At 40.3% G+C, this 25,175-nt stretch overlaps 1 protein-coding gene across 1 annotated transcript; it reads right to left on the bottom strand.

Annotated features, from left to right (window-relative positions):
* Positions 1-11,257: 11,257 nt before the first annotated feature.
* LOC147893582 (pentatricopeptide repeat-containing protein At3g53360, mitochondrial-like) lies at positions 11,258-15,599 on the bottom strand. The gene has a single exon (XM_087386544.1). It carries the CDS (start codon positions 14,889-14,891, stop codon positions 12,519-12,521), a length of 2,373 nt encoding a protein of 790 aa, XP_087242670.1. The 5' UTR covers positions 14,892-15,599; the 3' UTR covers positions 11,258-12,518.
* Between the last annotated feature and the right edge of the window lie 9,576 nt (positions 15,600-25,175).

The raw sequence follows: 25,175 nt of genomic DNA, 5'->3' as shown, positions 1-25,175 counted from the left end.
GTTCCTTGGAAAACAAGTTTCCATCCACTACAAGAAAACTGTGAATGGTAGTAGTCAACAGGAAATGGCACCCAACTTTCATTTTTGCCATTTCTTATGTATGAAATGGCAACCATTTCTCAATGTGCCATAAATTTTGGTAGAAATGGTAGTTAGGAATCACAACTAGTCCTTGAATTGCTATTTCTTGGGAAGAAATGGAAATAGGAAATGGCAACATGTTTTACTCTACCATTTTGTAGAAATAAATGGCAGCACAATATGGCAACCATCTCTTGTGACTGCCATTTCTTACGAAGAAATGGCAGCATTAATCAGCATCCATTTCTTGACTTCCACTTGTTACCAACAAATGGCAACACAAAATTGCAACCATTTCTTGACAGCCATTTGTTACAAGAAATGGCAATGAAAAATGCATACGTGTAGTAAAAGTACACAAAGTTTGGCCATTTAAATATTGTGAAGTATTCAATTATTGCTAAATTCTCACTTCTACAATTCACAGTGTCAATATTAGCATTGATACTCATGTCAATGTTTTTGTTAGAAATGCAATGTAACTTTACTTTACTAATCAAACACATCTCAAATGTAGTTCAAATTACCTCTTAAAATTGATGCTTTAAAAATAGCATGTACTCACAAAGTTTGATGTGAATTGATATCATTTTCATGATTGGACATGTGCATTTCTATGTTTCTTACTGGGCATCATACATGAGTGTTGAAAATATGTATCAATGTGCTTCTCACATATGTGTGTGTGTGAGCAATGATGCTTTGCAAAGGCCTTAACAAAATAAATATCCTTGTGGTTGCAAATTTTGATGTGGATCAGACATAACTTGCATGATTAAGCATGCATATTCTTAGAATTCTTACCATGCATCATGCATGAGTGTTCAAAACATACATAAGTATGCTTTAAGCATATGTGTGTGTTTCTAATGGGTGTGATACTTTGTGTGGTACTGAATGAGATTAATACCCTTGTGCTTGCAAATTTTGACATGGATTAAATATCATTTATATTATTGGGCATGCTTATTTCTACAATTCTTACCATGTATGGTACACAAGTGTTACAAAATATGCATTGCTATGGTTCTAGCATACGTGCATGCATCTAATGGGATTGATTCTTTGTAAAGGCCTTAATGACATTGATATCCTTGTTCTTGAAAATTTTCATGTGTAATGGATACCATTTGCATGGAATGCATGCATATTTCCATAGCTCTTACCATGTATTGAACATGAGTGTTAAAAATATGCATTAATGTGCTTCTAGCATATGTGTGTGTGTCTTATAATACTTTCCACAAGCCTTAATCAGATTAAAAACCTTGTTAATAAAGGCAGCCCATTTAATGTGCCTATCCGAGATCACCGACTGAGTAAGGAAATGTCTAAGACTCTGGTGATCAGTCTTAATGAGTAACTCAGATCCATAAGATAGTGTTTCTAGAGTTTAAGGGCATGCACCAAAGTGGCTAATTCTTTATCATACGTGGAATAGTTTTAGCTCTGCTGGTTTTAATTTACATGACTTGAATGCAATTGGATGGTTATCTTGCATGAGCACAGCCCCAAAACCCTGTCCACTAGCATTAGTAACCATGACAAAGAAGGGTCTCGTAAAGTCCAGCATGGTCAAAACTGGTGTGTGCGTCATTGCACCCTTAAGTCGTTGAAAGGCTAAAGTGTGATGCTCACCCCAAGAGAAAGCACGAGTTTTACGTAGTAGTTCAGTCAATGGGTGTGCCTTGTGTGCGAAATTTCTAACAAATCTGCGATAGAAACTACATAGACCTAGAAAAGATCATAACTCATGGATATCTTTAGGCTGTGGCCAGTTTACTATCACTTCTACCTTCTTGGGATCTACTCGAATGCCTTCAGTTGAAACAATGTGTCCAATATATTCTATTTCAGGCTGGAAAAAAGGAAATTTTCTCTAGATTGGCATACAGTTGGGTTCTCACGTAAGAGAGAGAAAACAAGATCCAAATGTTTCTCATGTTCCTCTCGACTCTTGCTATAAATCATGATATCATAAAAGAAAACTACCACAAAGTCTTGATAGGGTAGGAAGATACGATTCATCATCCGACTAAATGTGGTAGGTGCATTGGTCAATCCAAAAGGCATAACAAGAAATTCATAGTGACCAGTTTGGGTTCTAAAAGCAGTCTTGAAAATATCAGGCTTGATCACTCTCACTTGATGATATCCTAACTTAAGATCAATCTTGCTTAAGATTGTGGATCCTTTCAACTTGTCAAGTAGATCATCAACTCTCGGAATGGGGTATTGATTTTTCACTGTGATTTTATTTAAGGCACGATAATCGATGCAAGGAGAACGAGTGCCCCAAATGGTGAGCTACTAGGTCGAATTAGGCCTCTAGCCAAAAGATCTTCTATTTGGAATTGAATCTCTCACTGTTCAGTAGGATTGTGTCTATATGGTGGTTTACACGGTGGTGCGCTACCCAGAATAAGGTCAAGCTTATGATCCTTAGGTCTAGATTGAGGTAGGCCAGGGGGTAAGTCTTTCATAAAGCAGTCATCATAAGTAGCTAGAAAAGGATCCAAAGGCTCTTGCTTAGTTTTCTTAGTCTCAGGACTAGCTCAATCTTATTGATTATAATCAGATATGTCTTCTCACATTTGCGCAAAGCTCTTTTAGCTTGGGTATGTGACAATATATGCCAAGAGGGAAGATTCTTGTCACATTCTAGAGTCATAGTCTCAGTGCCTTAAGTCATAGTAATGGTGCATTCAAGATAATTAGGTTTGGCATTATGATCGACGTGCCAAGGCATCCCTAGAATGAGATCTTGCTCACGCAAAGGAGCGACTAAGAAATCATGGCTCTCAACTAATGGCACTAAAGTCACCTCAAGATCCTTAACCATTTGCAAACAATTATAATTCGATCCTTGAAAAGCTGATTTGACTTTATATTTTGTTTTGATGGTTGCAAGCCCTAACTTTTCAACTAAACATTGTGAAATGAAATCATGGGTGCTTCCATCATAAGACATTATGTTCTTTTTCATGCAATAGTGCAATCATATGTAACAAAGAAGTACGAAAATAAGATGCACTTTTACCTGAATAACACTTACCTGAAGGGGTGCAGTTGGCATCTTCAGTGTCATTGTCCTCATCCTCACCCTTTTGCTTGAAAGATTTATCATGGGATCCATCATCAATGTAGTTGATCTGTGTGGAGTTGTTGTGTTGACTATTACCGTTGGTATGTCCATTGGTTCTCCCTCCATTGCCTCCAATGTTGTTGGTAGCATTCTTTGCTTGGGTACCTGTCTTGTGTGTAGCAAGTGGATTCTTTGGACATTCATAAGAGTAGTGTCCCTTCTCTTTGCATTCGTAACATGTGACAAGTTCTTTGGTTCTTCGATTAATACGTGACTTGGTAGGTTTCCAATTAGACTTACCATCATATCTACCAACTTTATCTCTTACACCCTCTTGCTTGAAGTATGAAGTATGCTTCTTTGCTCAAGGAGTGCGAGTAGCAAAGCTTCTTCCCTGCTTTCTTTTTTACTCTAATGCCAAATCCATAGCATTAGAAGCTGTAGATGGTCGAAGCATACGTACATCAGCACGAATAGTAGGACGTAAACCCTCAACAAAGGTATGACATTGCTCTTTTCGGGACACTTTCTCAATAGTTTGCGATTGAAGTAGAGAGGAAAGATATTTCTCAGTGTATGTGTCCACACTCTCATTATCCAATTGCCTCAATCTTCACCATTGCCTGCGAGTATCCTCTTCAAACTGTGTAGGTAGGAAGCGCTTCTTGATTTTATCTTTGAATGCTTCCCATGTCTTTGGAACATGAGTGCTTTCGGCAACCACACTCCACCATAATTGTGCATTGCTTGTCATGCGACTTGCAGCAAGTTTTACCTTCTCGATCTCTTCGTACCGTTCTCCCAAAAAGTATTGATTGAAAGAACTAATCCATGCAAGTAAAGCTTGTCCATCTCTTTCACCATCATATTTTGGAAAAGAAAAAGTTTTGCGATTAATCTTACCAGACTTCTTCTTATCACGAAGCTTGACTGCTTTCAAGATGGCCTTTCCCACGTTGTCTTCATCGCTAGACTCATGTGAAGGAGTCGTGTCATGATGTCATCATAGTGAAGTCTTCACATGTCGCTTCTTCTTCCTTTGATGTCTCGTCTTGCTTCTTCCATGCTCACTATCACTGGTGTCTGATGATTTCCTGCTTTCACTTTTTTCATCCTCTCTATCCTTCATACACTTCTTTGTGACTTCAGTCATCTCTTTTAACACTCGATTTGTGCGTTCTTTGTTGGCTTTATGTGTGTCGCACATGTTGCGCATGTACTCAAGTTCCTGCTCAAGGTCCCATGCATGATGTTTCCATGCATCCAGGGAATCTGATGCATGCATAGCTTCCTCGTCCTCAATCAATATAGGTGGCTTCCAAGTTGTCATCACTTGGCGTAGAGCATCTTCAATTTCTTAACGTTGTTGCTTCTCATGCTGATAGCGTTCTCGCCATTCTTCCTCAGTAAGTGTCATCGGTGTTGAACTTCTTCTTGATCGATGGTGATCATTTTCCACATCCTTATCATGATGTAGATCTTTAGGATAACCTATCTTTGATGGAATACAGCTTCCATACATAGTTAAGTATGTGCACGGTGCAAAGAAGAAATCACTATGAAAGAAAATACACACAAACACAAGACTTATCTCAATTTAATTTCCAAGTTGTGAAAGTGGCTATTTGTTGAATAGTATCTCTATGGACTCTTGAACTCACACGATTCCAATAAGTGAATCCACGTTGCAAGGTACAAAGCAAAGCTCGTGTTTGATAGCACTTGTAGATTGCCTCCTACTCTTGTAAACACTTGCTTTTGAGATTCTCCTCTTCCAAAATCCGTTGGGTTGCTCCCTTGTTTGCACTTTTGCCTTGAAGGATATCTTTATGACTAGGAACTTCAAAGAATAGAGCAACAAAGTGACTTGACCTACTGGATAGTCACCAATTGTTAAGCCGACTTGAGCTAGAACAGTACTGGGATGGGGGACCTCCCAGGAAGTTTTGAGAGCAATCTCCCAAGGCTTCCTTGCACATAGCCAACAACGCCAATGGTGCCTTCAGTGCCAGGTATTCCTTGGTCGTCACCTTTGTCGTGCGCTTGGAGGAGCTAGGGCACAGGTGTGCATTCGCAAGCTTCGACCTTGTCTGCATACGGCCGACTTTTTTTGTTGTGATTTTTTTTTCTTCGTCGCATGTTTTCTTGCCTACGAGCCATTCTGCACTGTTCGCTTCTGTTGCATCAAACTTCGTTGTGCTCTTGTACACACGATGTTTGCAATCTGATGCATGCTATGGTTTCTTATTCGAGGACACGGGGTGCATGTGCTTCCCATGCTATGGATGACAAAACCTTGGCTCTAATACCACTGCGATGGGAAACACTCACGGAACATGCAAATCCTTGAAAAACAGAACAACACTCTTTGAACATACGCACAAACTCTCAAAACTCACAAACGAAAGAGACAGAACAAGCATGCTAGGTACAATCTCCCCCCATAGGAGTGGTGCTCTCCTTCCACGTCCTATGTGTTTATGTATATTTTCCAAAAAGCTTCCGAGCAAAAATCATACAAAGGCCTCTGTGCTTTCCTTCATGCACCTTTTTACAAAAAGCCCATCCACCTTCTAAAATAGCTAGCTTTTTCTAACTTTAGTTTATACACTTAGTCAAGCCACTAATATTCCAAAATTCAAATATGTACATAAGCTTTTGTAATATAAAAAATTAGGCATACGCTTATTCATCCCTGCATCACTGGAGTTGCGCCTACGGGCCCAAAATATGGCAGATCATGCTTGCCAGATGCCATTGCCCAATCAATTACTCTTCCCCTAGATTCACACAATCAACGGTAATGAAATATTTCAAGCATAAGATAACCTTGGAATTAATCACCACAATCAATTAACCTTTTAGTATTATAGCAACGTGAAATCAATAAATCACAGATGAATGGTGCACACATGCGACACATACCATCTCATGGTGCACCTGATGCTACACATGAATAAAATCGTACGGATGGTGCACACATGCTATACATATTGTCATCGCATAAGTGGTGCACACAATGCTACACACTCATACAACCACAGCCGTATATCCAGCCATGTAGGAGCACACATGCATCACTACGGAACAACGAGCACACATGCATCAGCTGTGCAACAAAAATGCAGAATCTCAGTAAACTAAATACTGAAGAATTAAATTAATGGAATAATTTCAATTCTCGTAACACTGATTCAAGGTCTAATCACATAGAAACATGCGCCTTGAAGAGAGATTTGCGCTGATATAGGTTTTATCAAAATTGGACTACCGAGCAGAAATTTATGAGAAAAACACTAATAGGGGGTCAAACTGTCATAAAAATTGCCCTCCACCCATGCTAATTTCGCCTGAGCAGGATGCTCCCTCAAGACTCCACCTTTATCAACGATCCACCACTCATAGATTTTGCCTAGAAGAGGGTAAGTAACTTTCTTGGTGGCTTAGGAAATGGATGGACCATGTGTGTGCAATGAGGGACCAAATAGAAAGAACTTTTAAGGCTTTGAAAGAAAGAAAAGGGAAGAGAGACTCAAGAGAGGGAATACAAAGTGATCTTCATTGTCAATAGATTGAGACTCCACTCTAATGCAACTCAAAATACTATAAACACAAGGGAGAAGAAGAGGTTTCATATGTACAAGAGGGAGCGGAAGCTCCAAGACTACTCATAGAGAGAGAATGAACTAGAGAGAGATGGACTCAAGAGTCTACATAAGAGAATATCTACAAGAGGGAAAGAAGGCTCATGGAAGAGGCTTGAGGATACTAGAGCTACAGTGACATGAGGCCTAATGGTGGAAGAGATGATGAACAAGGGAGAGGAGGGCTCCTTTTATAGAGTTTTTGTCACCCTCCATCACCCATTTACAATTGGTGCCTGTAGATTCCTTTCCCCATCAATCACATAAGCTTGTATGTCACCATCCATGCCCTTTTTGGCTACTCTTGCCATGTGTCCCATCAAAACATGCTCTTAAAATATCGAGAAAGTCAAGAGTCTTCCCACATGGAGCCCATAGGGACCCTCTCTTTTTCCATATGTCCACATCCTCCTTATTTCACATAGGAATTCTAGAAGGATTCCTCTTGACTCCACATGCCTTCCACAAGCTTGGCATGTAATCTCTCTTATATTATTAGAACACATGGACATGAGCCCACCTCTTTATATGACTCTCTTTCTATTTTCTAAAAACCCCATAATATCCCATATACAAATAACTCTCGTCCCATACCAAGGTATTTATCATTCATACACATGGTATTTACAATGATCCATTCCACTCATCCTCTCAATCCCATACAATATCTTAGAAAATAGAAATAAGTGAGAGCCGCTAGGCTATCACTTGATACTCAAACTTTTATCAAACATAGAGAAAAACAATACCAATGCCAAATAAAAAATATCAATTTTTGGTGTCGCACCATCCATTAGATTTTCTAACAATGGCTGAGGTGGTGGAGGTGATGAGGTTTCTTCTTGATCAAAAGGTTGATCACCAATGTGCTTCCTCAACTCTCCGTCCTCAACCTATTTTTATCCCTCTTTCTTCTCTTAACAAGTTGATCCTCAACCTATTTTTATCCCTATTTCTCTCTTTGTTGATCATTGCCATGCTGACTCTTAGGAGTATTGGGTTGCATCTAATACTAGTTCACTAGAGGAACCATTCTAATTCTTCAAGATTAGATATGGTTCTCTCCACAATCTATCTATAATGGATAGAATTGATGTTTGATAGGTGTCAATACACCATAGTTATAATGGAGCTCGTCAAAATGTTATTTTCTTTCCCTATCCAGATCAAGTTCAGCTCAATGAAACACTTCGTTGTGATGGGCATGTGGACATTGATGGGCAACTTGATCGCTCCATTGCATATGCCCCACCTAGATTGCTTTTGGGTGTACATATGCAAAACTTTCTACCCCAAATCTCTATAGCCGATGAAGGTGATGAGGTCACGTTGAACTAAATTTTTGACTATGAGCTCATTAAAATTCCACCTTGTGCTACGTGGACCATGCCACCCAAGTTATCAGTATTCTAAACTAGTTGCATGTAATATATCAATAGCTTCATTGAGAACACTGTATGAATCTTTTTTACAGTTGTTCATGGTTGCTCCCTAAATAAAGGCTATGAATGTGTCATTCATAAGGGAAATGAACCCCTCTAGTGAATTTCTTGCTCACTATTGAGAAAGTGTTAAATGACCTCCACAGTATGCATCGTCTTGACTAGAAGATAATCAACTAAAGCATGAGATGTCATGCAATTCTTCTTTTACTACACCTAAAATTCTTTTTGAATCAAAAGTTATGGGAATTCAAATTTTTACCGAACTTTAATCATGATAAGGTGCCCCAAGATGATGATGTGGTAAGGTGTGTATGAGGCATGTTATGCTCATTGTGTAGGTCTTTGTTGAGGTGGCAAGGTGAATATGTGCTAAGTGGATGTTGAGATGTCAGGTGTGCTGAATGTGCACTAGAAGCCACTAATGATACAAATGCTATTGTGAAACTATCTACGATATGCTATTGATAGTGCACTAGTGATTGACAGGTAAATAAGGTGTCATGTGGCAATTTGAAAAAAAATTCTTTGAAAAGGGTCATAGGGGAGGCTATATGATAACCATTGATAGAGTGGTTGTAGCTACAAGGCATGGAAACTAGGGCATGATACACCAAATATACTGTAGAGTTGCCACTCGAAGAGGGCATGAGCCATGGTAGATTGTTGAGGTATTAACAAATGTCTTGTACATCCTTGATCCTTGTAAATATCTACTTCCTGTTAGCCAGCCGACTAAGAACAAGATGAGGAGTGTTGGCTACAAGGAATGGACTTTGTGACATGATTCTCACTATGAGAGCGCTCAAAATTTATGGGGCTCTACATCAATAAAGACCTCTTGATCCTTTCAAAAAGTCTCAAGGCCTTATTATGTGGACCTTTGGAATTGTAGTTCCATTCGAGATTTCATTATTCATGATGCTTTGAAGGCCTAGGAGCACCGTGATGATGATTAGATGAACAAGAGTTGGCCTTTTTCAATTTTAAAAAATCTTGTCGATGCGTGTGAAAAAGGCCACGAAGAAAGGATTGAGGTTCTCCATGCTCAAAGTGCTCTAGCTTCCACAAAGGAGAGACCTCCATGTGCTTAGATTAAGATGCTATAAAAAGCAACAATGCAACTCTTATTTGAGTCCTCTCAAGCTATAAAATAGGCAACACTACAACCGAGATAGGTGAAAAAGCACGAGGAGCCACAAGCTTTGGTACCACATTGGAGAAGGTGAGTATGCTATGATAGCTACTAGACCGGACATTGCATTTGTAGTGGGAGTTGTTAGCCAGTATATGGCTAATCCGAGAAAGAGGAATTGGGAGGCAATTAAGTGCATCATAAGGTACATGAAGGATACCAAGGAGATATGCATCTACTTTGGCAGAGAGGAGATGCATGTACTTGGGTACACAGATACAGACTATGCAGGGCATGTGGATAGCAAGAGATCCACTTCTGGTTATGTGTTCACCTTTATAGGTGGTGCAGTGTCGTGGATGTCTTGCACACAGAAGTGTGTTGCTTTATCTACCACAGAGGCTGAGTATGTTATAGTCACAGAGGGTTGCAAGGAGGCTATATGGCTTGATCGGTTAGTGGGAGGATTCATATAGGTGTACCTACATTGCATACTGATTCCATGAGTGCTATTCAACTAGCACGAAATCCGATTTTTCATACAAAGACCAAACAGATTAAGGTCATGTACCATTTCATCAGGGAGGTACTTGAGGACAAGCACATCGAGCTTGTCAAGGTTCATAGAGATGATAACCCTGTAGATATGCTAACGAAGAGATGAAGAGTCTACCTAGTCAACGATTTGAGTATTGTCGTGTATTGATGGACATTGGATAGTATGTCCACTGGTTGTTCTCTCTTAAAGGTACCTTGGCCTTTAAGTGGGAGGTTACGAGGGTTAAGGCCATTGTGCATTACCTACGATTATGTACAATACTTAAACACACACATATATATATATGGATGACATAGAAGATTAGGGTGTCTTGCACCCACCCAAAACTTGTGTGGATCTTTTCTGGCTCTCCCTCTCTCTCACCCTCTTCCATTGAGAGCACTCTCAACCATGGATGATTTTTTCATGTTAGTTTCGTTAAGAAGTGAAACTTTAATATTGGTGTTGAGATTTTGTTTGCTCTAATAAAAATAAATGTTTGAAACATTAGCCAAGATTTGAAAGTTTTATGCAAAAAAATTTAAAGTTTCGCAAGGATTTACATTTTTTTTTCTAAAATCAAAAGAAAACGTATGAAAATATACTATGCTCTACCAATATTATGAAATTGAAAAAACTAGATAGATAAAATCACCAAGATTTTATATTAATATATAAGCATCCATGCTCTCATTAATGAAGAGGGTGAATATATACTTCACCCCTTAGTGTAGTGCAATTTACACTATTCCTAACTCACCTTGGATGATTGCTTCATTCATGACATCACACTCAGCATTTTTTACAATGATATTTGTCTAGTTTATCCATCTATTATCAAATTTATTGGCCTATTAAGTGTAGTCACTAAAGCTAAGTAGAGAAGAAGCTTAAGAAGACAAAAATTGAAAGTCTGGGTGGATTGATGATTTGCCTTGGGACGAGCCTTGGATTTATTTATACAGAATAAGTATGTTTAACATTATGAGAATTTCCCAAGTAGATTTTTATCATATTTTGGTAGACATTTGTTACTTTTGATTATGAGAAGATTCAATTTATGAGTCTTTTTTCATGCTTCCGATGTCACTTTGCCCTCACTTCTACTAACACATCCTTTAAATATACCCTTTGCATGGCCGAAAATCAACTAAAGAATAGAAATTTTGGATTTGCTAATAATATCAAATAAGGACTTAAAAAATGACAAAGGACTTGGATCTGCTAATAATGTCAACTAAGAGCCAGTCCCCATGCACTAGCTAGTGACACTATCACATTTGATATAGCAACTCTCAATTTTATTTACTTGTAAATGTATTGAGTGCTAAACTTGTCTGGCCTTAGTTCTCATGGATAGTCCCCATGCAACCCGCCGCCACACCGCCTTAATTTCTATGTAAAAAATCCTCAGCCAATTCTAGGAGATGGCCAGGGGCACCCCCTGGCAACCCAGAATTCCCACTCTGAAGTTCTTGTGCCCAAAATGGCATTTCATTCACTGTCTCCACTGCCTTAGTGTAGGTTGGAGCCAATGCTACATAAATACCGGGTGGCCATGGGGCCTTGATTCTTGCTGAACCTTGTGCACCCCTACTTTCACAGTTGGTGAAAATCTAGGATTGTTCTCCCCTGTTCAGCCGGTCCATGGGAACAAGTCTGCTCTAAGGACTGAAAAATCAACTAAGGACTAGAAAATATTGGATGTGCTAATAATATCACGAGTCTCTTGCACATATGCATACGGCATGTGCATGCATCAGTTAGGCTAGGTTCACACCACCCGCCCACCGCTGGAAGAGGAAATAAAACAACAGGATGGCCGCCGTGTGTGGTGGTTCACACCAGGAGGTGATAATCAAGCTGCTAATTTATGTCACCAACCTGTGATTGGTGGAGATGGAATGGGCCAATCATGTAGCAGTTTGAGGAGCTGGCCATGGAGTGAGCGGCCCTCATGGATCGGACACAAATCTTTTGTGTCACTGTCCGGGCCCGTCCTTCGGGATGTAGTGATGATTGATGGTGCTCAGTATGTACACCTCAGTGATATCTAGGCTGCAGTGGACAATGGCTACTGCAAATGCACCAATGTATCAACTAGTCCCCCTAGTTCACTCTCCTTAAGGACATCGATGCGATCTGCATCTTTGACGAGAAGAGTTCCTGCGCTTTGATATAAGAGGAGCAGCCAATATGACTGTCGTCACCCCCTGAGAATTCTTAACAAGCATATAGGGTGTATTAATAGAAAAACACATGATAGCCAGCTTCTCAATATGCACAATTGCTCGTGTCCCATAAATTGCAATGACTAGTCCAAACATGACAACCAGCTTCTCCTGCTTGAATGACCCCTCATTCTCATATATGTCCCATCACAGTCAACAGCCCCTGGAAATTCTCAAGTACGACAGCCAGCTTCTCACTCCATCAGCATGACTGATTCCCCCAGTGACTATTGCATAAGAGCGCACACAACAGCCAGCCTCTGACTGCCTATATGACCACTTTCCCAGTAAAAATCTAGCCACAACCTTGATCTTCTACCTTGGCATATAGATCTTGTGCTGGGAATGTCTTGTATCCCCGATCACACATGACAGGTCTGTCCTGGTTTCTTAAATGCTTCTACTCCTCTCATTGCCTGAACTTTCTTCTGCTCCTCTTGCATGTGAGCATCTGCATAGATGTTAGCCATCAAAACATAAGCTGAAGCATCCTTTTCATCTAGTCGCACTGCATGTTCAAATGCCTTTCTTCCAAGCCTCACATCACCCCACTTTCGACAAGCACCCAACACAGTATGCCACACCACAAGATTAGGTTGCCAAGGCATTTTCTCCACCATTGCTATTGCCTTCTCTAATTGGCCTGCACGGCCAAGGAGATCCACCATGCAAGTGCAGTGCTCAATGTTTGGAGTGATCTCATAGTTATTGCTCATGGCCTCAAAGTACTTCTGGCCCTTATCCACTAGGCCCGCATGACTGCATACAGTAAGAACACTAAGGAATGTGATATTGTTTGGCTTTACCCCTTCTCCTCTCATTTTCTCAAACATATGGAAAACACTTTCACTTTCTCCTTGCTGGGCGTATCCTCCAATTAGTGCAGTCCATGATACAACATCTCGAACTGAAAGCTTGTCAAACACTTCCCGTGCTTTTGAAAGTGAGCCACATTTGACATACATGTCCACTAAGGTGTTGCCAACAAAAGAATGTCTTTCCAATTCCTTTCTCGCAATCTTAACATGTATTTCTTGAGCCCGATCTACAGCTCCTATGCTGCCACAAGCTTTTACGCCACAAGCAAAGGTGATTGCATTTGGAGAGAGACCCTCAAGTTGCATCTGGTCAAAACAGTTCAGTGCTGCTTCAACAAGCCCAAGTTCCGCATATCCGGCAATCCGTATGTTCCACGAGATTACATTTCGAACTGGGAGCTTGTCAAAGACATCCTTAGCCTTTGCAAGAGTGCCACATTTGGCGTACATATCGACCAAGGTGTTGCCAACACAAGAATCTCTTTCTAATTCCCATCTTGCAATCAAAGCATGTATTTCTCTGCCCTTGTCTATGGCTCCTATGCTGCCACAAGCTTTTAAGCTGCAAACAACCGTAACAGCATTTGGAGAAACACCTTCAAGTTGCATCTGCTCAAAACAGTTCAGGGCTTCCTCACCAAGCCCATGTTCAGCATATCCTGCAATAAGTGTACTCCATGAAACTACATCTCTAACTGGAAGTTTGTCAAACACTTCCCGTGCTTTTGTAAGCAAGCCACACTTGACATACATATCAACCAAGGTGCTCCCAACAAAAGGTTCTCTTTCCAATTCCCTTCTCGTAATTTCTGTGTGTATTTCTCGTCCCTTTTCTATAGCTCTTACACTAATACAAGCTTTCAAGCTGCAAACAAATGTAACAGCATCCGGAGGCACACCCTCCAGTTGCATCTGTTCTAAACAGTTTAGTGCTTCGTCACCAAGCCCATGTTCAGCATATCCTGAGATAAGTGCAGTCCACGAGACTACAGTGCGAACTGGAAGCTTATCAAACACTTCCTGCGCTCCTGCAAGCAAGCCACATTTGGCATACATGTCGAGCAAGGCGCTGCAGACAAAAGGATGTCCTTCCAATTCTTTCCTTGCAATCTCAGTATGTATGTCTTGGCCCTTCTCTATGGCTCCTATGCTGCCACAAGCCTTCAAGCCGCAAACAAACGTGACAGAATTTGGATACAGCTCCTCCAGCTGCATCTGTTCAAAATAATTTAGCGCTTCCTCACCAAGTCCATGTTCTACATATCCTGCTATAATTGCAGTCCATGAGACTACATCTCGAACTGGCAGTTTGTCAAACACTTCCCGTGCTTTTGCAAGCAAGCCACATTTGGCATACATATCAACTAAAGTGCTGCCAACAAACAGATCTCTTTCCAACTTCTTTTTGGAGATGTTACTGTGTATTTCTTGCCCTTTTGCCAAATCTTTCAGAGTAGCACAAGCCTTCAATAGGGCCACAAACGTGTACTTGCTAGGATGTACACAATCCTCTTGCATTTTCTGGTACAGGTTGAGAGCATGTTGTGCCTCCCCACGTTCAATATAACCCATGATCAGAGAAGTCCAAGAGAACTCATTCCGCTCAACCAACCTGTTGAAAACCTGTTGAGCATCATACATACTTCCACATTCCACTAACATGGGGACAAGGTAGTTTCCAATAGATCTGTGACCTTCGAGCCCACTTTTGCACATATAGGCATGCAAGCGCTTAGCATGCCCACTATTTTTTCTTTTCCTGCACTTTTGCAAGATGCATATACAGTTCTCAGCCCAAGGAAGCTTGGGCATCCATTCCAAAGAATTGAGTGCCTCGTTTAGGCTCAGCGTCCCCCAGCCACTATTCATCTGTACTCCACACCTAAAGCCTTTGCGGCTACACTTTGCTAGCTCCATCAAGCCAAGGTCTTCAGAGTTCCACGGGTCTCGACACTGGATGCTTCGGCCCACGCATTATTCTCTTTACACTAGCCAAGGTGACTGACTATTTCAACAAATTCACCTGTGCAAATCATCTTGTCCAAACTCATGTCTCACTTATTTTTCTGTTTCAGTTGTCCCACCACTGGGATCCGTGAAATTCTCCTGCGATGAGAGCAGGAAACCGATTCCCATAAATATTTCGGTGGTTGAGAAATCTTTTTTTTGGGAATCGGTCCCGCTGTTCCTGAATGCAAAACTTTTGAGGTACACCGAGTAGAACCAGTCGAAGAATCGGAGAACCTATGCGCATTGGTTGACCTTCCCGGGACGTTCCAGCCATTACAAACATGTGTTCATTGCTTGGCCTGATGCTGTGGCTCGCCATGGCTGTCCTAACTGCGACCAAGGACCCCCTTGATCTATTCATACATAGCATAGAGAGTCTCCACTCTTGAGCTATTCATACATAGCATTACATAGCATAGCTCTTGATCTATTCATGCTGCGACCAAGGACCCCCTTGATCTATTCATACATAGCATTACATAGCATAGCTCTTGATCTATTCATACATAGCATAGAGAGTCTCCACTCTCGAGCAACCGCCATGACTCAGAGGCTTGGGTCCTCGGAATAGAAATCTCGACCGCTCGATCTAAAAGTCTTCACAACCGAAATCGCCTCCTAACCTGCTCGAATTCAAAAGTGACACTTGTCATCTTACAAATGTCCTCCCCATGTCTTTGTTGGGTTGGGAAAGGTGCGGGAGTTGGAAGCTGAGAGAAGAAGAAGAAGAAGAAGAAGAGAGAGAGAGAGAGAGAAAGGGGGTAGAGAGAAAGGGGGAGAAAAAAATGGGGAGAAAAAAATGGGGACCAAAATAGCAAAAAATCCACATCATTTTCCCTTTCTTAAACAGAAACACCTTTATAAAGCCTTCCATCCTCAGGGCAGGCCAAAATCGCTCGCTCGCCCGCTCACGGTTTTCTGAGGAGGAAAGGCTTCCTCCCCCACTTTCCCTACTCTATCAAGAATGGCACCAAGGTAGTGGAACCAATATAGTTCCTTCCTAATACCTCCAATGAATTTACAAGAATGCACATGAGCACAAATTTTTTTTTGATTACTATGCAAACTAAGAATTAAGTCTTGTTAACAAGAAGAGTGAAAGTGAAGAAAGGCAATGGAATCCTTAATCCTTGCTTTAGTTATGAAATCAATTAAGGAATTCCTAGCATACATACATTAAGGGTGATCACAATAGTATTATCTATGGTAGGCATGATCACTATGGAATTAGTTATGCTAGCACCATTTACAAGTAGTTACGATGATGGAAAAGTAAAATAATGTCATTACAAAGCAATGTGTGTTCTCCCTTACTTTGCTTTGAATAATGGTAATCATGTTGGGAATGGTAGGCAATGTATACAAGAATGTGTTCGGTCTAGTGTGTTCCAGTCATTCCAATTTAGAATTGGATAGGTTGAAAGTCATTAGATGTTAGTTGGCCCAAAATGCAAAGACTTTGCCTTGATGTGACTCTAGATAGCATGACATATGCCAACCCAGGCATGAATGCTTCCCTAATGACCACCATTTCTTGGTTGAGATTATGCATCCTTGTTCCTTGTGTCCTGTGACAACATATGCAAATGTGATTGGGAAAGTTGTCTTGTGGTACCACTTGCCATTCATTGGTTTTCTTTAATGTATTGTCTTGCGCAATACAATCGGTTGTGATGTCATGTTGATGCTAGCGTGGATAGCTATAATAGCTCCATTAGTTGAGGATGCTTTATGTTATTGTTGACAGTTGCAGTTGAACCGTTGGTAGCTCCAATTGTCAAGTCAATGTTCTCGGTGATCATTATTGTAGCTCCATTTGGGATTTCAATGATCTCGTTGAATTTTTCATCATCTAACCATTCTTTTAACAAGGGCTCATCAGTTCCATTTGCAGTTAGCAAGACAGCTTGTATCTCAGTATAGGAGGAAATAGCATGTGCAGTATTTTCAAATTATATTCTCTGGCATCAAGGCAATGGGAGCATATTATTATAGTGTTGTTGCCCACAAATTGTTATGCTTGTTCTTTATTGATCATGATGCTGCTGAGGCAGTGTTGTATCTCTTGTACTATCGGTTTTCTATCTCGTATGATGTTCAAAAACTAGAGGAAGTCACCATCGAGGGCATGCCATACAGAATGTTTCATGGTGTAGATTATGCCATGCTGTCAATGCGAAGATCTTTTGATGTGGCATGTCTGGCAAAAGTCTGCTTGGTGTTTGCATATTACTATTAGCTGCACAAGGTCTCCGAACAATAGCATGAGTTTATTATCAAATGGGTTGAGAATTGATTGCAATGTGACTGTGCATAGTTGTCTGGTTACAAGATCAAACATTATACTTGTCATCATGGATATTTGATCAATGATTATCACAACAGCTTGGCTGATTGCTTGATTTCTTTCATCTATTTTGGGAATGAAGGAGGGGTATAGCTGCGAGTAGCTTGTGAGCTTGAATTGATAATGAATAGTTGTAGCTATGTGGATGAGTCGCATTGCTACAGCACCTGTGGTTGCAATCAATATTACAGATTTGTCACCTTTTACAAGTTGGTATGTGATATATTTGATCAAGAAGGATTTCCCTTCTCTCAGTGTGCCACAAATGATATGGAGTCCTTTTCCTTTAGAAATGATATCATTGTATATGTCACTTTCCTCTAAGGTAAGTTTGGCATGCTCCATCTTCCTGATTTCATGACGTAGTCCTAGTAGTCATGTGCGATCATGCAAGATTTCTATTTTGTTTTGATCATTGACTTCTGGTGATGTCATTATATCTACTCGTAGCAAGGGGATTTTTTGTAAAACCATGTTCATTATTTGTTTGACATGCTCCATCTACTAGTATACCTCCGATGTGGATCCAGAATCGAACAAGACTGAAGTTGAGAATTGGATTGAGCAACTTTTCAACGTTAAATCTGAATTCATGAAGTAGTCATGTGCGATCATGCAAGACTTCTATTTCATTTTGATCATTGACTTCTGATGATGTCATAATATCTGCTCGTAGCAAAGGGCTTTTTTGCAAAACCATGTTCATTATTTATTGTATCCTCTCTTCTACTAGTAATTGGTGTTGGGTGTATTTGGTGATATACATTTCCAAATCATCCTTTGTCTTGATGATGCCTTGGATGTGGCATTCATCAAAGTATGATATGTTGTATTATCCTTTGATATGAGTGAAGACTCGGTCCTAAAGGGCACCTAACATAGGAGGAGGCTGAATAAGAAACCCTCCGTTCTATGAAGCGGACTACTTTAGTTGAATGGTAAATAAAATTATGGAGAGCATCTATGCCGACATGTCTTTGCCCTCTCGCTCTTCTCTATGGTGTAATTTGTATGCTATGCACAAAATGTGATGGGTTAAGCTCAGAGAGTCGACTCGCACAATATAGATCTATTGGATGCATCACTGTGTACCCATGTGGTGTCATAATCTTTTGTTGGAATGCGGGTGGTGAGGAGTCTATGTAGTGTACCACCTTGTCGCGCTCGATGATGGAGATCTGCAAGCAATTTAGGGCTGCCTTTGCTGGTGATATTGGCTTGGTCAAAACAGAGGCAGAAATGATCTTTAGCTTGATTAGATCTAGGTTACTTAGGCCTAGTCTTTTGGCATCATCAAAACTGAGGTTCAACTGCCCCATTGGTTTGGTTTTCATAATGTACTTCAGAAGACAAAACATGAGATGCTGGAATTTGTGATGCATTGGATGTTCATGCGCGCACCCCATAGTAGTAGCACAATTGAATTGTAGGGCACAACAGTCTTTTGTTCATACTTGAATTGATAATAGATCCATGATTGTTGAGTATTTCTGTCAATTGAGGCAAAGGGATTAAGTTGTGTGTCGAAGGGAAACCCACACTTGCATTTGACCTTGCCTGGCTACTCTTTGGCTGCCTTGTGCATGATTTTCTACATACGTGAATCTGTTTTGCTTTGAACAAGTCATGCAAGTCAGATTGCAACAACTAATTTGTGCCATGCACATTTATAGATCCATTTCTTGGTATATGAGCCACTATCTTATTGGATATTCTATCAATATCATCAATGTGAATCCAAAGCATGATGTGTACATATAGGAATCCATGCTTTTAGATTTCATACTGGTAGACAACAACATGTAGCAAGCAATATTTGAATAGAAATGTCTACTGAGAGGATTAAAACCTAGATACAAAAGTGCACTCACGACTTACACCATGTCGACAGTGGGATGCTGCTCCACTAGTGCTAGATTTGAGGTCATGAACTATTGTTGACTCTCCTACTGAATCATTCCGTTTCAAACTAGTTCTTCAAAGGCTTATGAAGGAGCCCCTCCAACCTATGTCAACTCACCTTCTGTACCTTTATGACTTGCTCACCTTCTGAGTTGTTCATAAGTGCTAGGGTCTGTTGCATCTGCTAGTGCCTTAGCTGCACCCAACTGCTACCCTTGTCTCCATCTTCTACAGTGCCTAGAAGCAATCCTCATGGTTGGTATTATTGCCATATGCTGATCCTTGCTGCTGCATGTGGGGGTTAAAGGTCACTGTGCCTTTACCTCGATTATGTACAATACTCAAACACATATATAAATGAATGAAAAAGAAGATTAGGGTGGTTCTGCACCCACCAAAACTTGTGTGGCTCTCTGTCTCTCTCTCTCTCTCTCTCCTTCTTCCGTTCTTGCTTCCGTTGAGAGCACTCTCAACTGGTATCACAGCCCGCGTGATCTAGCTGAGCGTGCGTGAATGCTTGAAGCTCAGCAGCTCTGTGGGAAGCTTTGTGGGTGACTTTACTCACATCTGAGTGTGCAGAGACCTTGAAGGAACCTTTGGAAAAGTCACTTTGGCTTTGCGAAGTGGTTTAGAGAGCCTGTTAAGTGGTTTGAAAGAAAAAGTCGTTTTTTGAGCTTTTTCCTGTTCCGTTCGATGACAGAGACTCCATATTGACTTGTAGAGGCAACTATTGCTTGCTTTTGGTGTCCACTTCACTTCAGGAGCTTGGAAACACCTTCATTCTTGAATCTGGGATCATTTCATTGGATTTCTGACTTACTGTATTATTTCTTGCGTTTTTTGCCCGGGTGTTGGAACTCAAGTTTGGAGCAACCATTTGTAGATCTGTCAGCTCCGGTGGACTTAGGAGGTCCTAAAACTGCTATGTTGCTCATCATTCGCACTCCGGTGGAGTTTACAAACAGCTCTGTTTCCAAAAACGTTTTTCAGTCCGTATGTTGGACCCAGTGATTGAGACCACGGTTTCCAAAACCGTCTGTCCCATTGCGTTCCGGACACCCAAAAACCCCTACCTGTCAGTTCTTGCGCGATTCGATGGAGGATTTTCAGAGTTATAGATCTCTGTGTATTCGATTTCGTCTCTTTGTTATGCATTTTTCATTCTAAGGTTTTGAAATCTTAGATTTATGCCACATGGCAGTGGATAAGTGTTGACTCCTATTTCTCACTCATCGGTTGAGATTTTGGAGTTCTAGCAGAAGAGAGATATTTGCAGATTTTCTTGTTGATTCCGATTATGCAATGGCGCCCATGTTTTGAGGCATCTCAGGTTCTATTTTCAGTAGCACTCATTACCGTGGGACTATGATTTCTTGAGCATACCTTATGCAGATCACTCTGGTTGCAGTTTGAGTAGTGTGCGCTCATTCGTGGTATGCATTGGGTTGCAGTGGATGATTTATAGGCCATTTGGATGCATTACAGTCCTTATTGGATGTGCTGATAGGCCCAAATTGCCTTGTGGGATGCTATTTTTTATGGACGCTTTGCACATGGATGCTATTTTATGCTGAGGGACAGCTTTGACACATTACAGTGATGCACTAATAGTGCTATGCTCTCTTGGATGAGATATTATTGCTGCATATGCCAGTGGACGGTGTTTATGCTTGAGTCATTTGGCACTTATTGGCATTTTTCTTTTGGGCCAGATTTGCTCATATGGATGCATAGTATATGCACATGAGTCAGATGCATCTTTTGATGCTTTGAGCTTTGAGTTTTTGGTGATATTTTAGTCTATTGTGGCATACACATTTGGATGCACTTGGTATTTGTTGTGATTCTCTCTTGCAGGCACTAGCATTTGGGATTTTGCTTTATTTGCATCATGGCATCCTCTTCCATGTCTGAAAAGGAGTTTTTCAACATTAAAAAGTTTGATGGGACAAACTTTTCTTTGTGGAAAGAACAAATAAGGGATGCGCTTATTCAAAAGAAGCAGATTAAACCCTTGGCAGGGATTGAAGCTAAGCCTGCAAATATGTCTGAGGATGATTGGAATGAGTTGGATGCATTAGCAAAGTCTACTATTAGACTTCATCTTGCAGAGTCAGTTTATTTCACAGTAGTAAATGAGCTGACTACGGAAGATTTGTGGAAGAAACTGTGTGCCACTTATGAGAAGGAAACTGCCTCTAATAAAGTTTACCTCATGAAGAGGTTGTTTGAGCTACAGATGAAGGAAGGGGTCTCCATTGCTTCTCACTTGAATGAATTCAATATTATTTTCAGCCAGCTTCAGGCTTAGAAAATGAATTTTGATGCGGAGACTAAGGCAATATTTCTCTTATGTTCATTGCCATCCTCATGGGATACCTTCCGTACAGCTGTCAGTAACTCTGCACCTGGTGGAGTACTGAAATTTGATGATGTTGTGGGTAGCTTGTCGGCCGAGGAGATTAGACGGAAGTCTATGGATGGCAACAAGCAGGATGCAGCCTTAAATGTGCAAAGGGGCAGATCACAGTTCAGGGGGAAGTCCCAAGAAAGAGGGAAGTCTCGTAGCAAATCTAGGGCATGGAACATTGAGTGTTACCATTGTGGCAAGAAGGGCCATATGAAAAAGGATTGCTACAAGCTGAAAAGAGAGCAAAAGGATAAGAAAAAGAATGCAAATTGGGGTGCAAATCAAAAGGAAGAGAGTCCAAGGGAGGACAAAGGAAAAGTGAAGATCGAGGAGATCAATGCAATCACACATGATAGTGACAATGATGTTCTCTTCATGTCTAGTTTATATGTAGAGTTGCTTACCACTTTAGATGATGCATATTCCCAGGATTGGATTTTGGATTTTGGTGCTTCATTCCATGTTACTCCCCATAGGGAATGGTTCTTCACTTATGACAGTGGAAAGACAGGTTGTGTGCATCTTGGAAATGACTATGCATGTGACATAGTGGGAGCAGGTGACATAAAGTTTTCTTTTGCAAATGGGTCTGCATTTGTTTTGAAACATGTGAGACATGTGCCTAAGCTAACCAAGAGTCTTATCTCAGTGGGTCAGCTAGATGATGCTGGTTTTCACACCACTTTTGGCTTTCAGAGTTGGAAAATTCAGAAGGGCTCTATGCTTTTGGCCAGGGGTGCCAAGTGTGGGACTTTGTATCCCTTCCATGTATCAGGGGTATTTGATCATGTTGTTGCAATAACCAAGCAGCCAAGCACTTCTTTGTGGCATTGCAGGTTGGGGCACATGAGCCAGAATGGAATGAAACTCTTATGCCATTTGGGTTATGTACCGCATTTGAGTTTCTCTGATTTTGAATTTTGTGAGCATTGTCTCTATGGAAAGCAGACTAAATCAGCCCATAAAAGAAGGGGAAAGAAAGAGTTTGAAATGCTTGATTTGGTGCATTCAGACGTATGTGGTCCCATGCCTACACGGTCATTAGGCGGGGCTGAATACTATGTGACATTCATTGATGATGCAACTAGGAAAGTGTGGGCTTATGCTATAGCTCGGAAGAGTGATGTGTTCCAGGTATTTCAGAAATGGCTGGCCTTGGTTGAGAATCAGACAGGTAGAACGCTTAAATGCCTACGGACTGAGAATGGTGGAGAGTATCTCTCTCATGACTTTCAACATTTCTGTGATACACGTGGGATTAAGAGGGAGCTCACATCCCCTCGTACTCCAGAGCAAAATCTAGCTATGAGAGGCAACCCCCTGATGAATCCAATATTGACTTGAAAATAGAGTCGTCTCAAGAGAGGTTTCGTGACAATTTCCAAAAGCAATGGGGCAAGAGGGCACCCTACCATATGGAAATCTGAGCATAGAGAAGTTTTCATAAAAGTACTTATTGATTTCAATTTTTGCCATAGCATTAAAGAATAGTATGCATGTCATATTACAACCCCCCCTACCAAGGCCTAGTCTGTCCATGACATGCAAAAGAAAGACTAGTTGACCTAATCATAAGCCTTCTTTAGCTCTAGGTTGAGAAGAGGAAACTTATGATTTTGGGTAATAGCATATTCTATTGCCAACAAGAGATTGAGGATGCAATCATGAATATTTCACCCATATTGACACTGATGTAGAAATCATGTATGAATAAATTTGATCTGGCTAGCCATTGCTTTGGCAAGTATTTTGTAAAATGAGTTCAGCATTGTCAATGGCCTCCAATCCCCTAGGTTGCTATGGTTGATGAATTTGGGGCTTAATTTGATTACTCTAGCATTCATAAAAGTAGGAAGCCTACCAATACAAATGCATCAGTTTAGGAGAGCTGTACAATCAATGGAACATAAGTTCTTACACTAATAGTATTGAAAAAAATCTAAGGGAATGCCATCAAGCCCTAGGCCTTCTCTTTCGCCATTGGGAAACCACGAACTGAATTTTAGTAGAAGAGAAGGGTTCTTGTAGTAGCATATCCTCCTAGGGAGAAACAATAGCAAATGTGTTCAAGGTTTGATGAATCTGATGATGCAATCTGTAAGGGAAAAGCCAAGGAAGTTTAAAAAATCGATGAGGAGGGAAGAGAGTTCGGCCATGGAGAAATTCAAAGAATTAATGAGGAGAGTTCGGCCATGTATTCCCACACATAGATGAGACTATCCACATGGTATTGTAGGTTTTGGTTCGCTTTGCTATATCTCCCTGTGTAGGATAGCTTGGATTTGTGAGTCATTGGAAAATAACTTTTGGTAGCATAAGAAGGTTTTCCCTTCTATGTGCAGACAATTTTAGTTGTCGCATCGAAAGGATCTTGATTATCCATGATTGGTATTGCATCATGGATCAAGTTTGTGGAAGAAAGTGAATGGCAAAGAGATGCTAGAGTAGCAATGGCGATATAATTTCTGGAAGGTTGATCAAAATTCAACTATCTAGAGTGACCTCACATTGTTGCTTTGAGAAATTTCTATAGAGGCGAGAAAGGTTGATAGAAATCCAACTGAAAAGACTTCAAATTGTTGCATGGAAAAATGCAAATCTTTCAAAGCACTTTTCCTTAGTGTAGCATTCACTTTGTCCTCTTTTGGGCACCTAGGTGATCCTCATGGGATGGGTTGAAAGCAAGAGGTGGGTATATTTCTTCAATCCTAGCACGCAGGCTATTGAGTGGGTAACCCCATGGTCAAGGATGGTCTAGAATTTTGCGAACTCTATTTATAGTTCAACCACACAAGCTTGGCAAAAAATGGAGGTCCATCGATTTACATGCCACAGCAATGCATGGATTGAGTACTAGGAATTATCTATTGTTCTTTATAATTCTTAAATCTCTTGCCTATTTGGAATCGTGATCACTTCATAGACATCATTCTTGCAATGTTCCAAAGATTTTTGATATGCTTTGATACTTATAACATGGATTCTATTTGGTTAATAGTATTTACCATCTTCCCAATCATAGAATTTGCACAAGTTCAAATGTCTTCTTGGTAACATTATTAGTGTAGATAAAGATGAAATTTTATTTGGCATGCAAAATGTGATAAAGGAAAAGTATTTTTGGGATAAATGTTCGCATATTCCAAAGTTTGAATTGATTTTTTGGTGAAATTTCAATGAAGCAATTAAAGATAGTGATTTAAATCAATTTAATCAGGTTTTAAAAACAAAAATTGTTTTAAAAAACACCCAATCAAGAATTTATTCCATTGGTGATTGGTGGATTGATCAATGCCCATCGCAACATGGTTTTCTTACTACCATATTATAAATATTAGTTGTATATGTTATACATTATAATGAAAGGAGATATTAGGACCTGGTAGTATATTCTTGGTTAACTAATAGATTTTTGTTTGTAATGACTTAAGTTGATTTGAAATTATTCGAAACATACTAAGAAAAAATATTTTTATTCTTGTTTGTGCAAAATGCTTAATAGAATGTGGTCCCATATGCGTGAGAGTGCAAA

Source organism: Dipteris shenzhenensis, chromosome 15, assembly GCF_047967505.1.
Source record: "Dipteris shenzhenensis isolate YYH24624 ecotype China chromosome 15, Dip_SZ_1.0, whole genome shotgun sequence".
Taxonomy (NCBI): Eukaryota; Viridiplantae; Streptophyta; class Polypodiopsida; order Gleicheniales; family Dipteridaceae; genus Dipteris; species Dipteris shenzhenensis.
The sequence above is the reverse complement of the archived record's forward strand: the minus strand, read 5'-3'. Positions and strand labels throughout refer to the sequence as shown.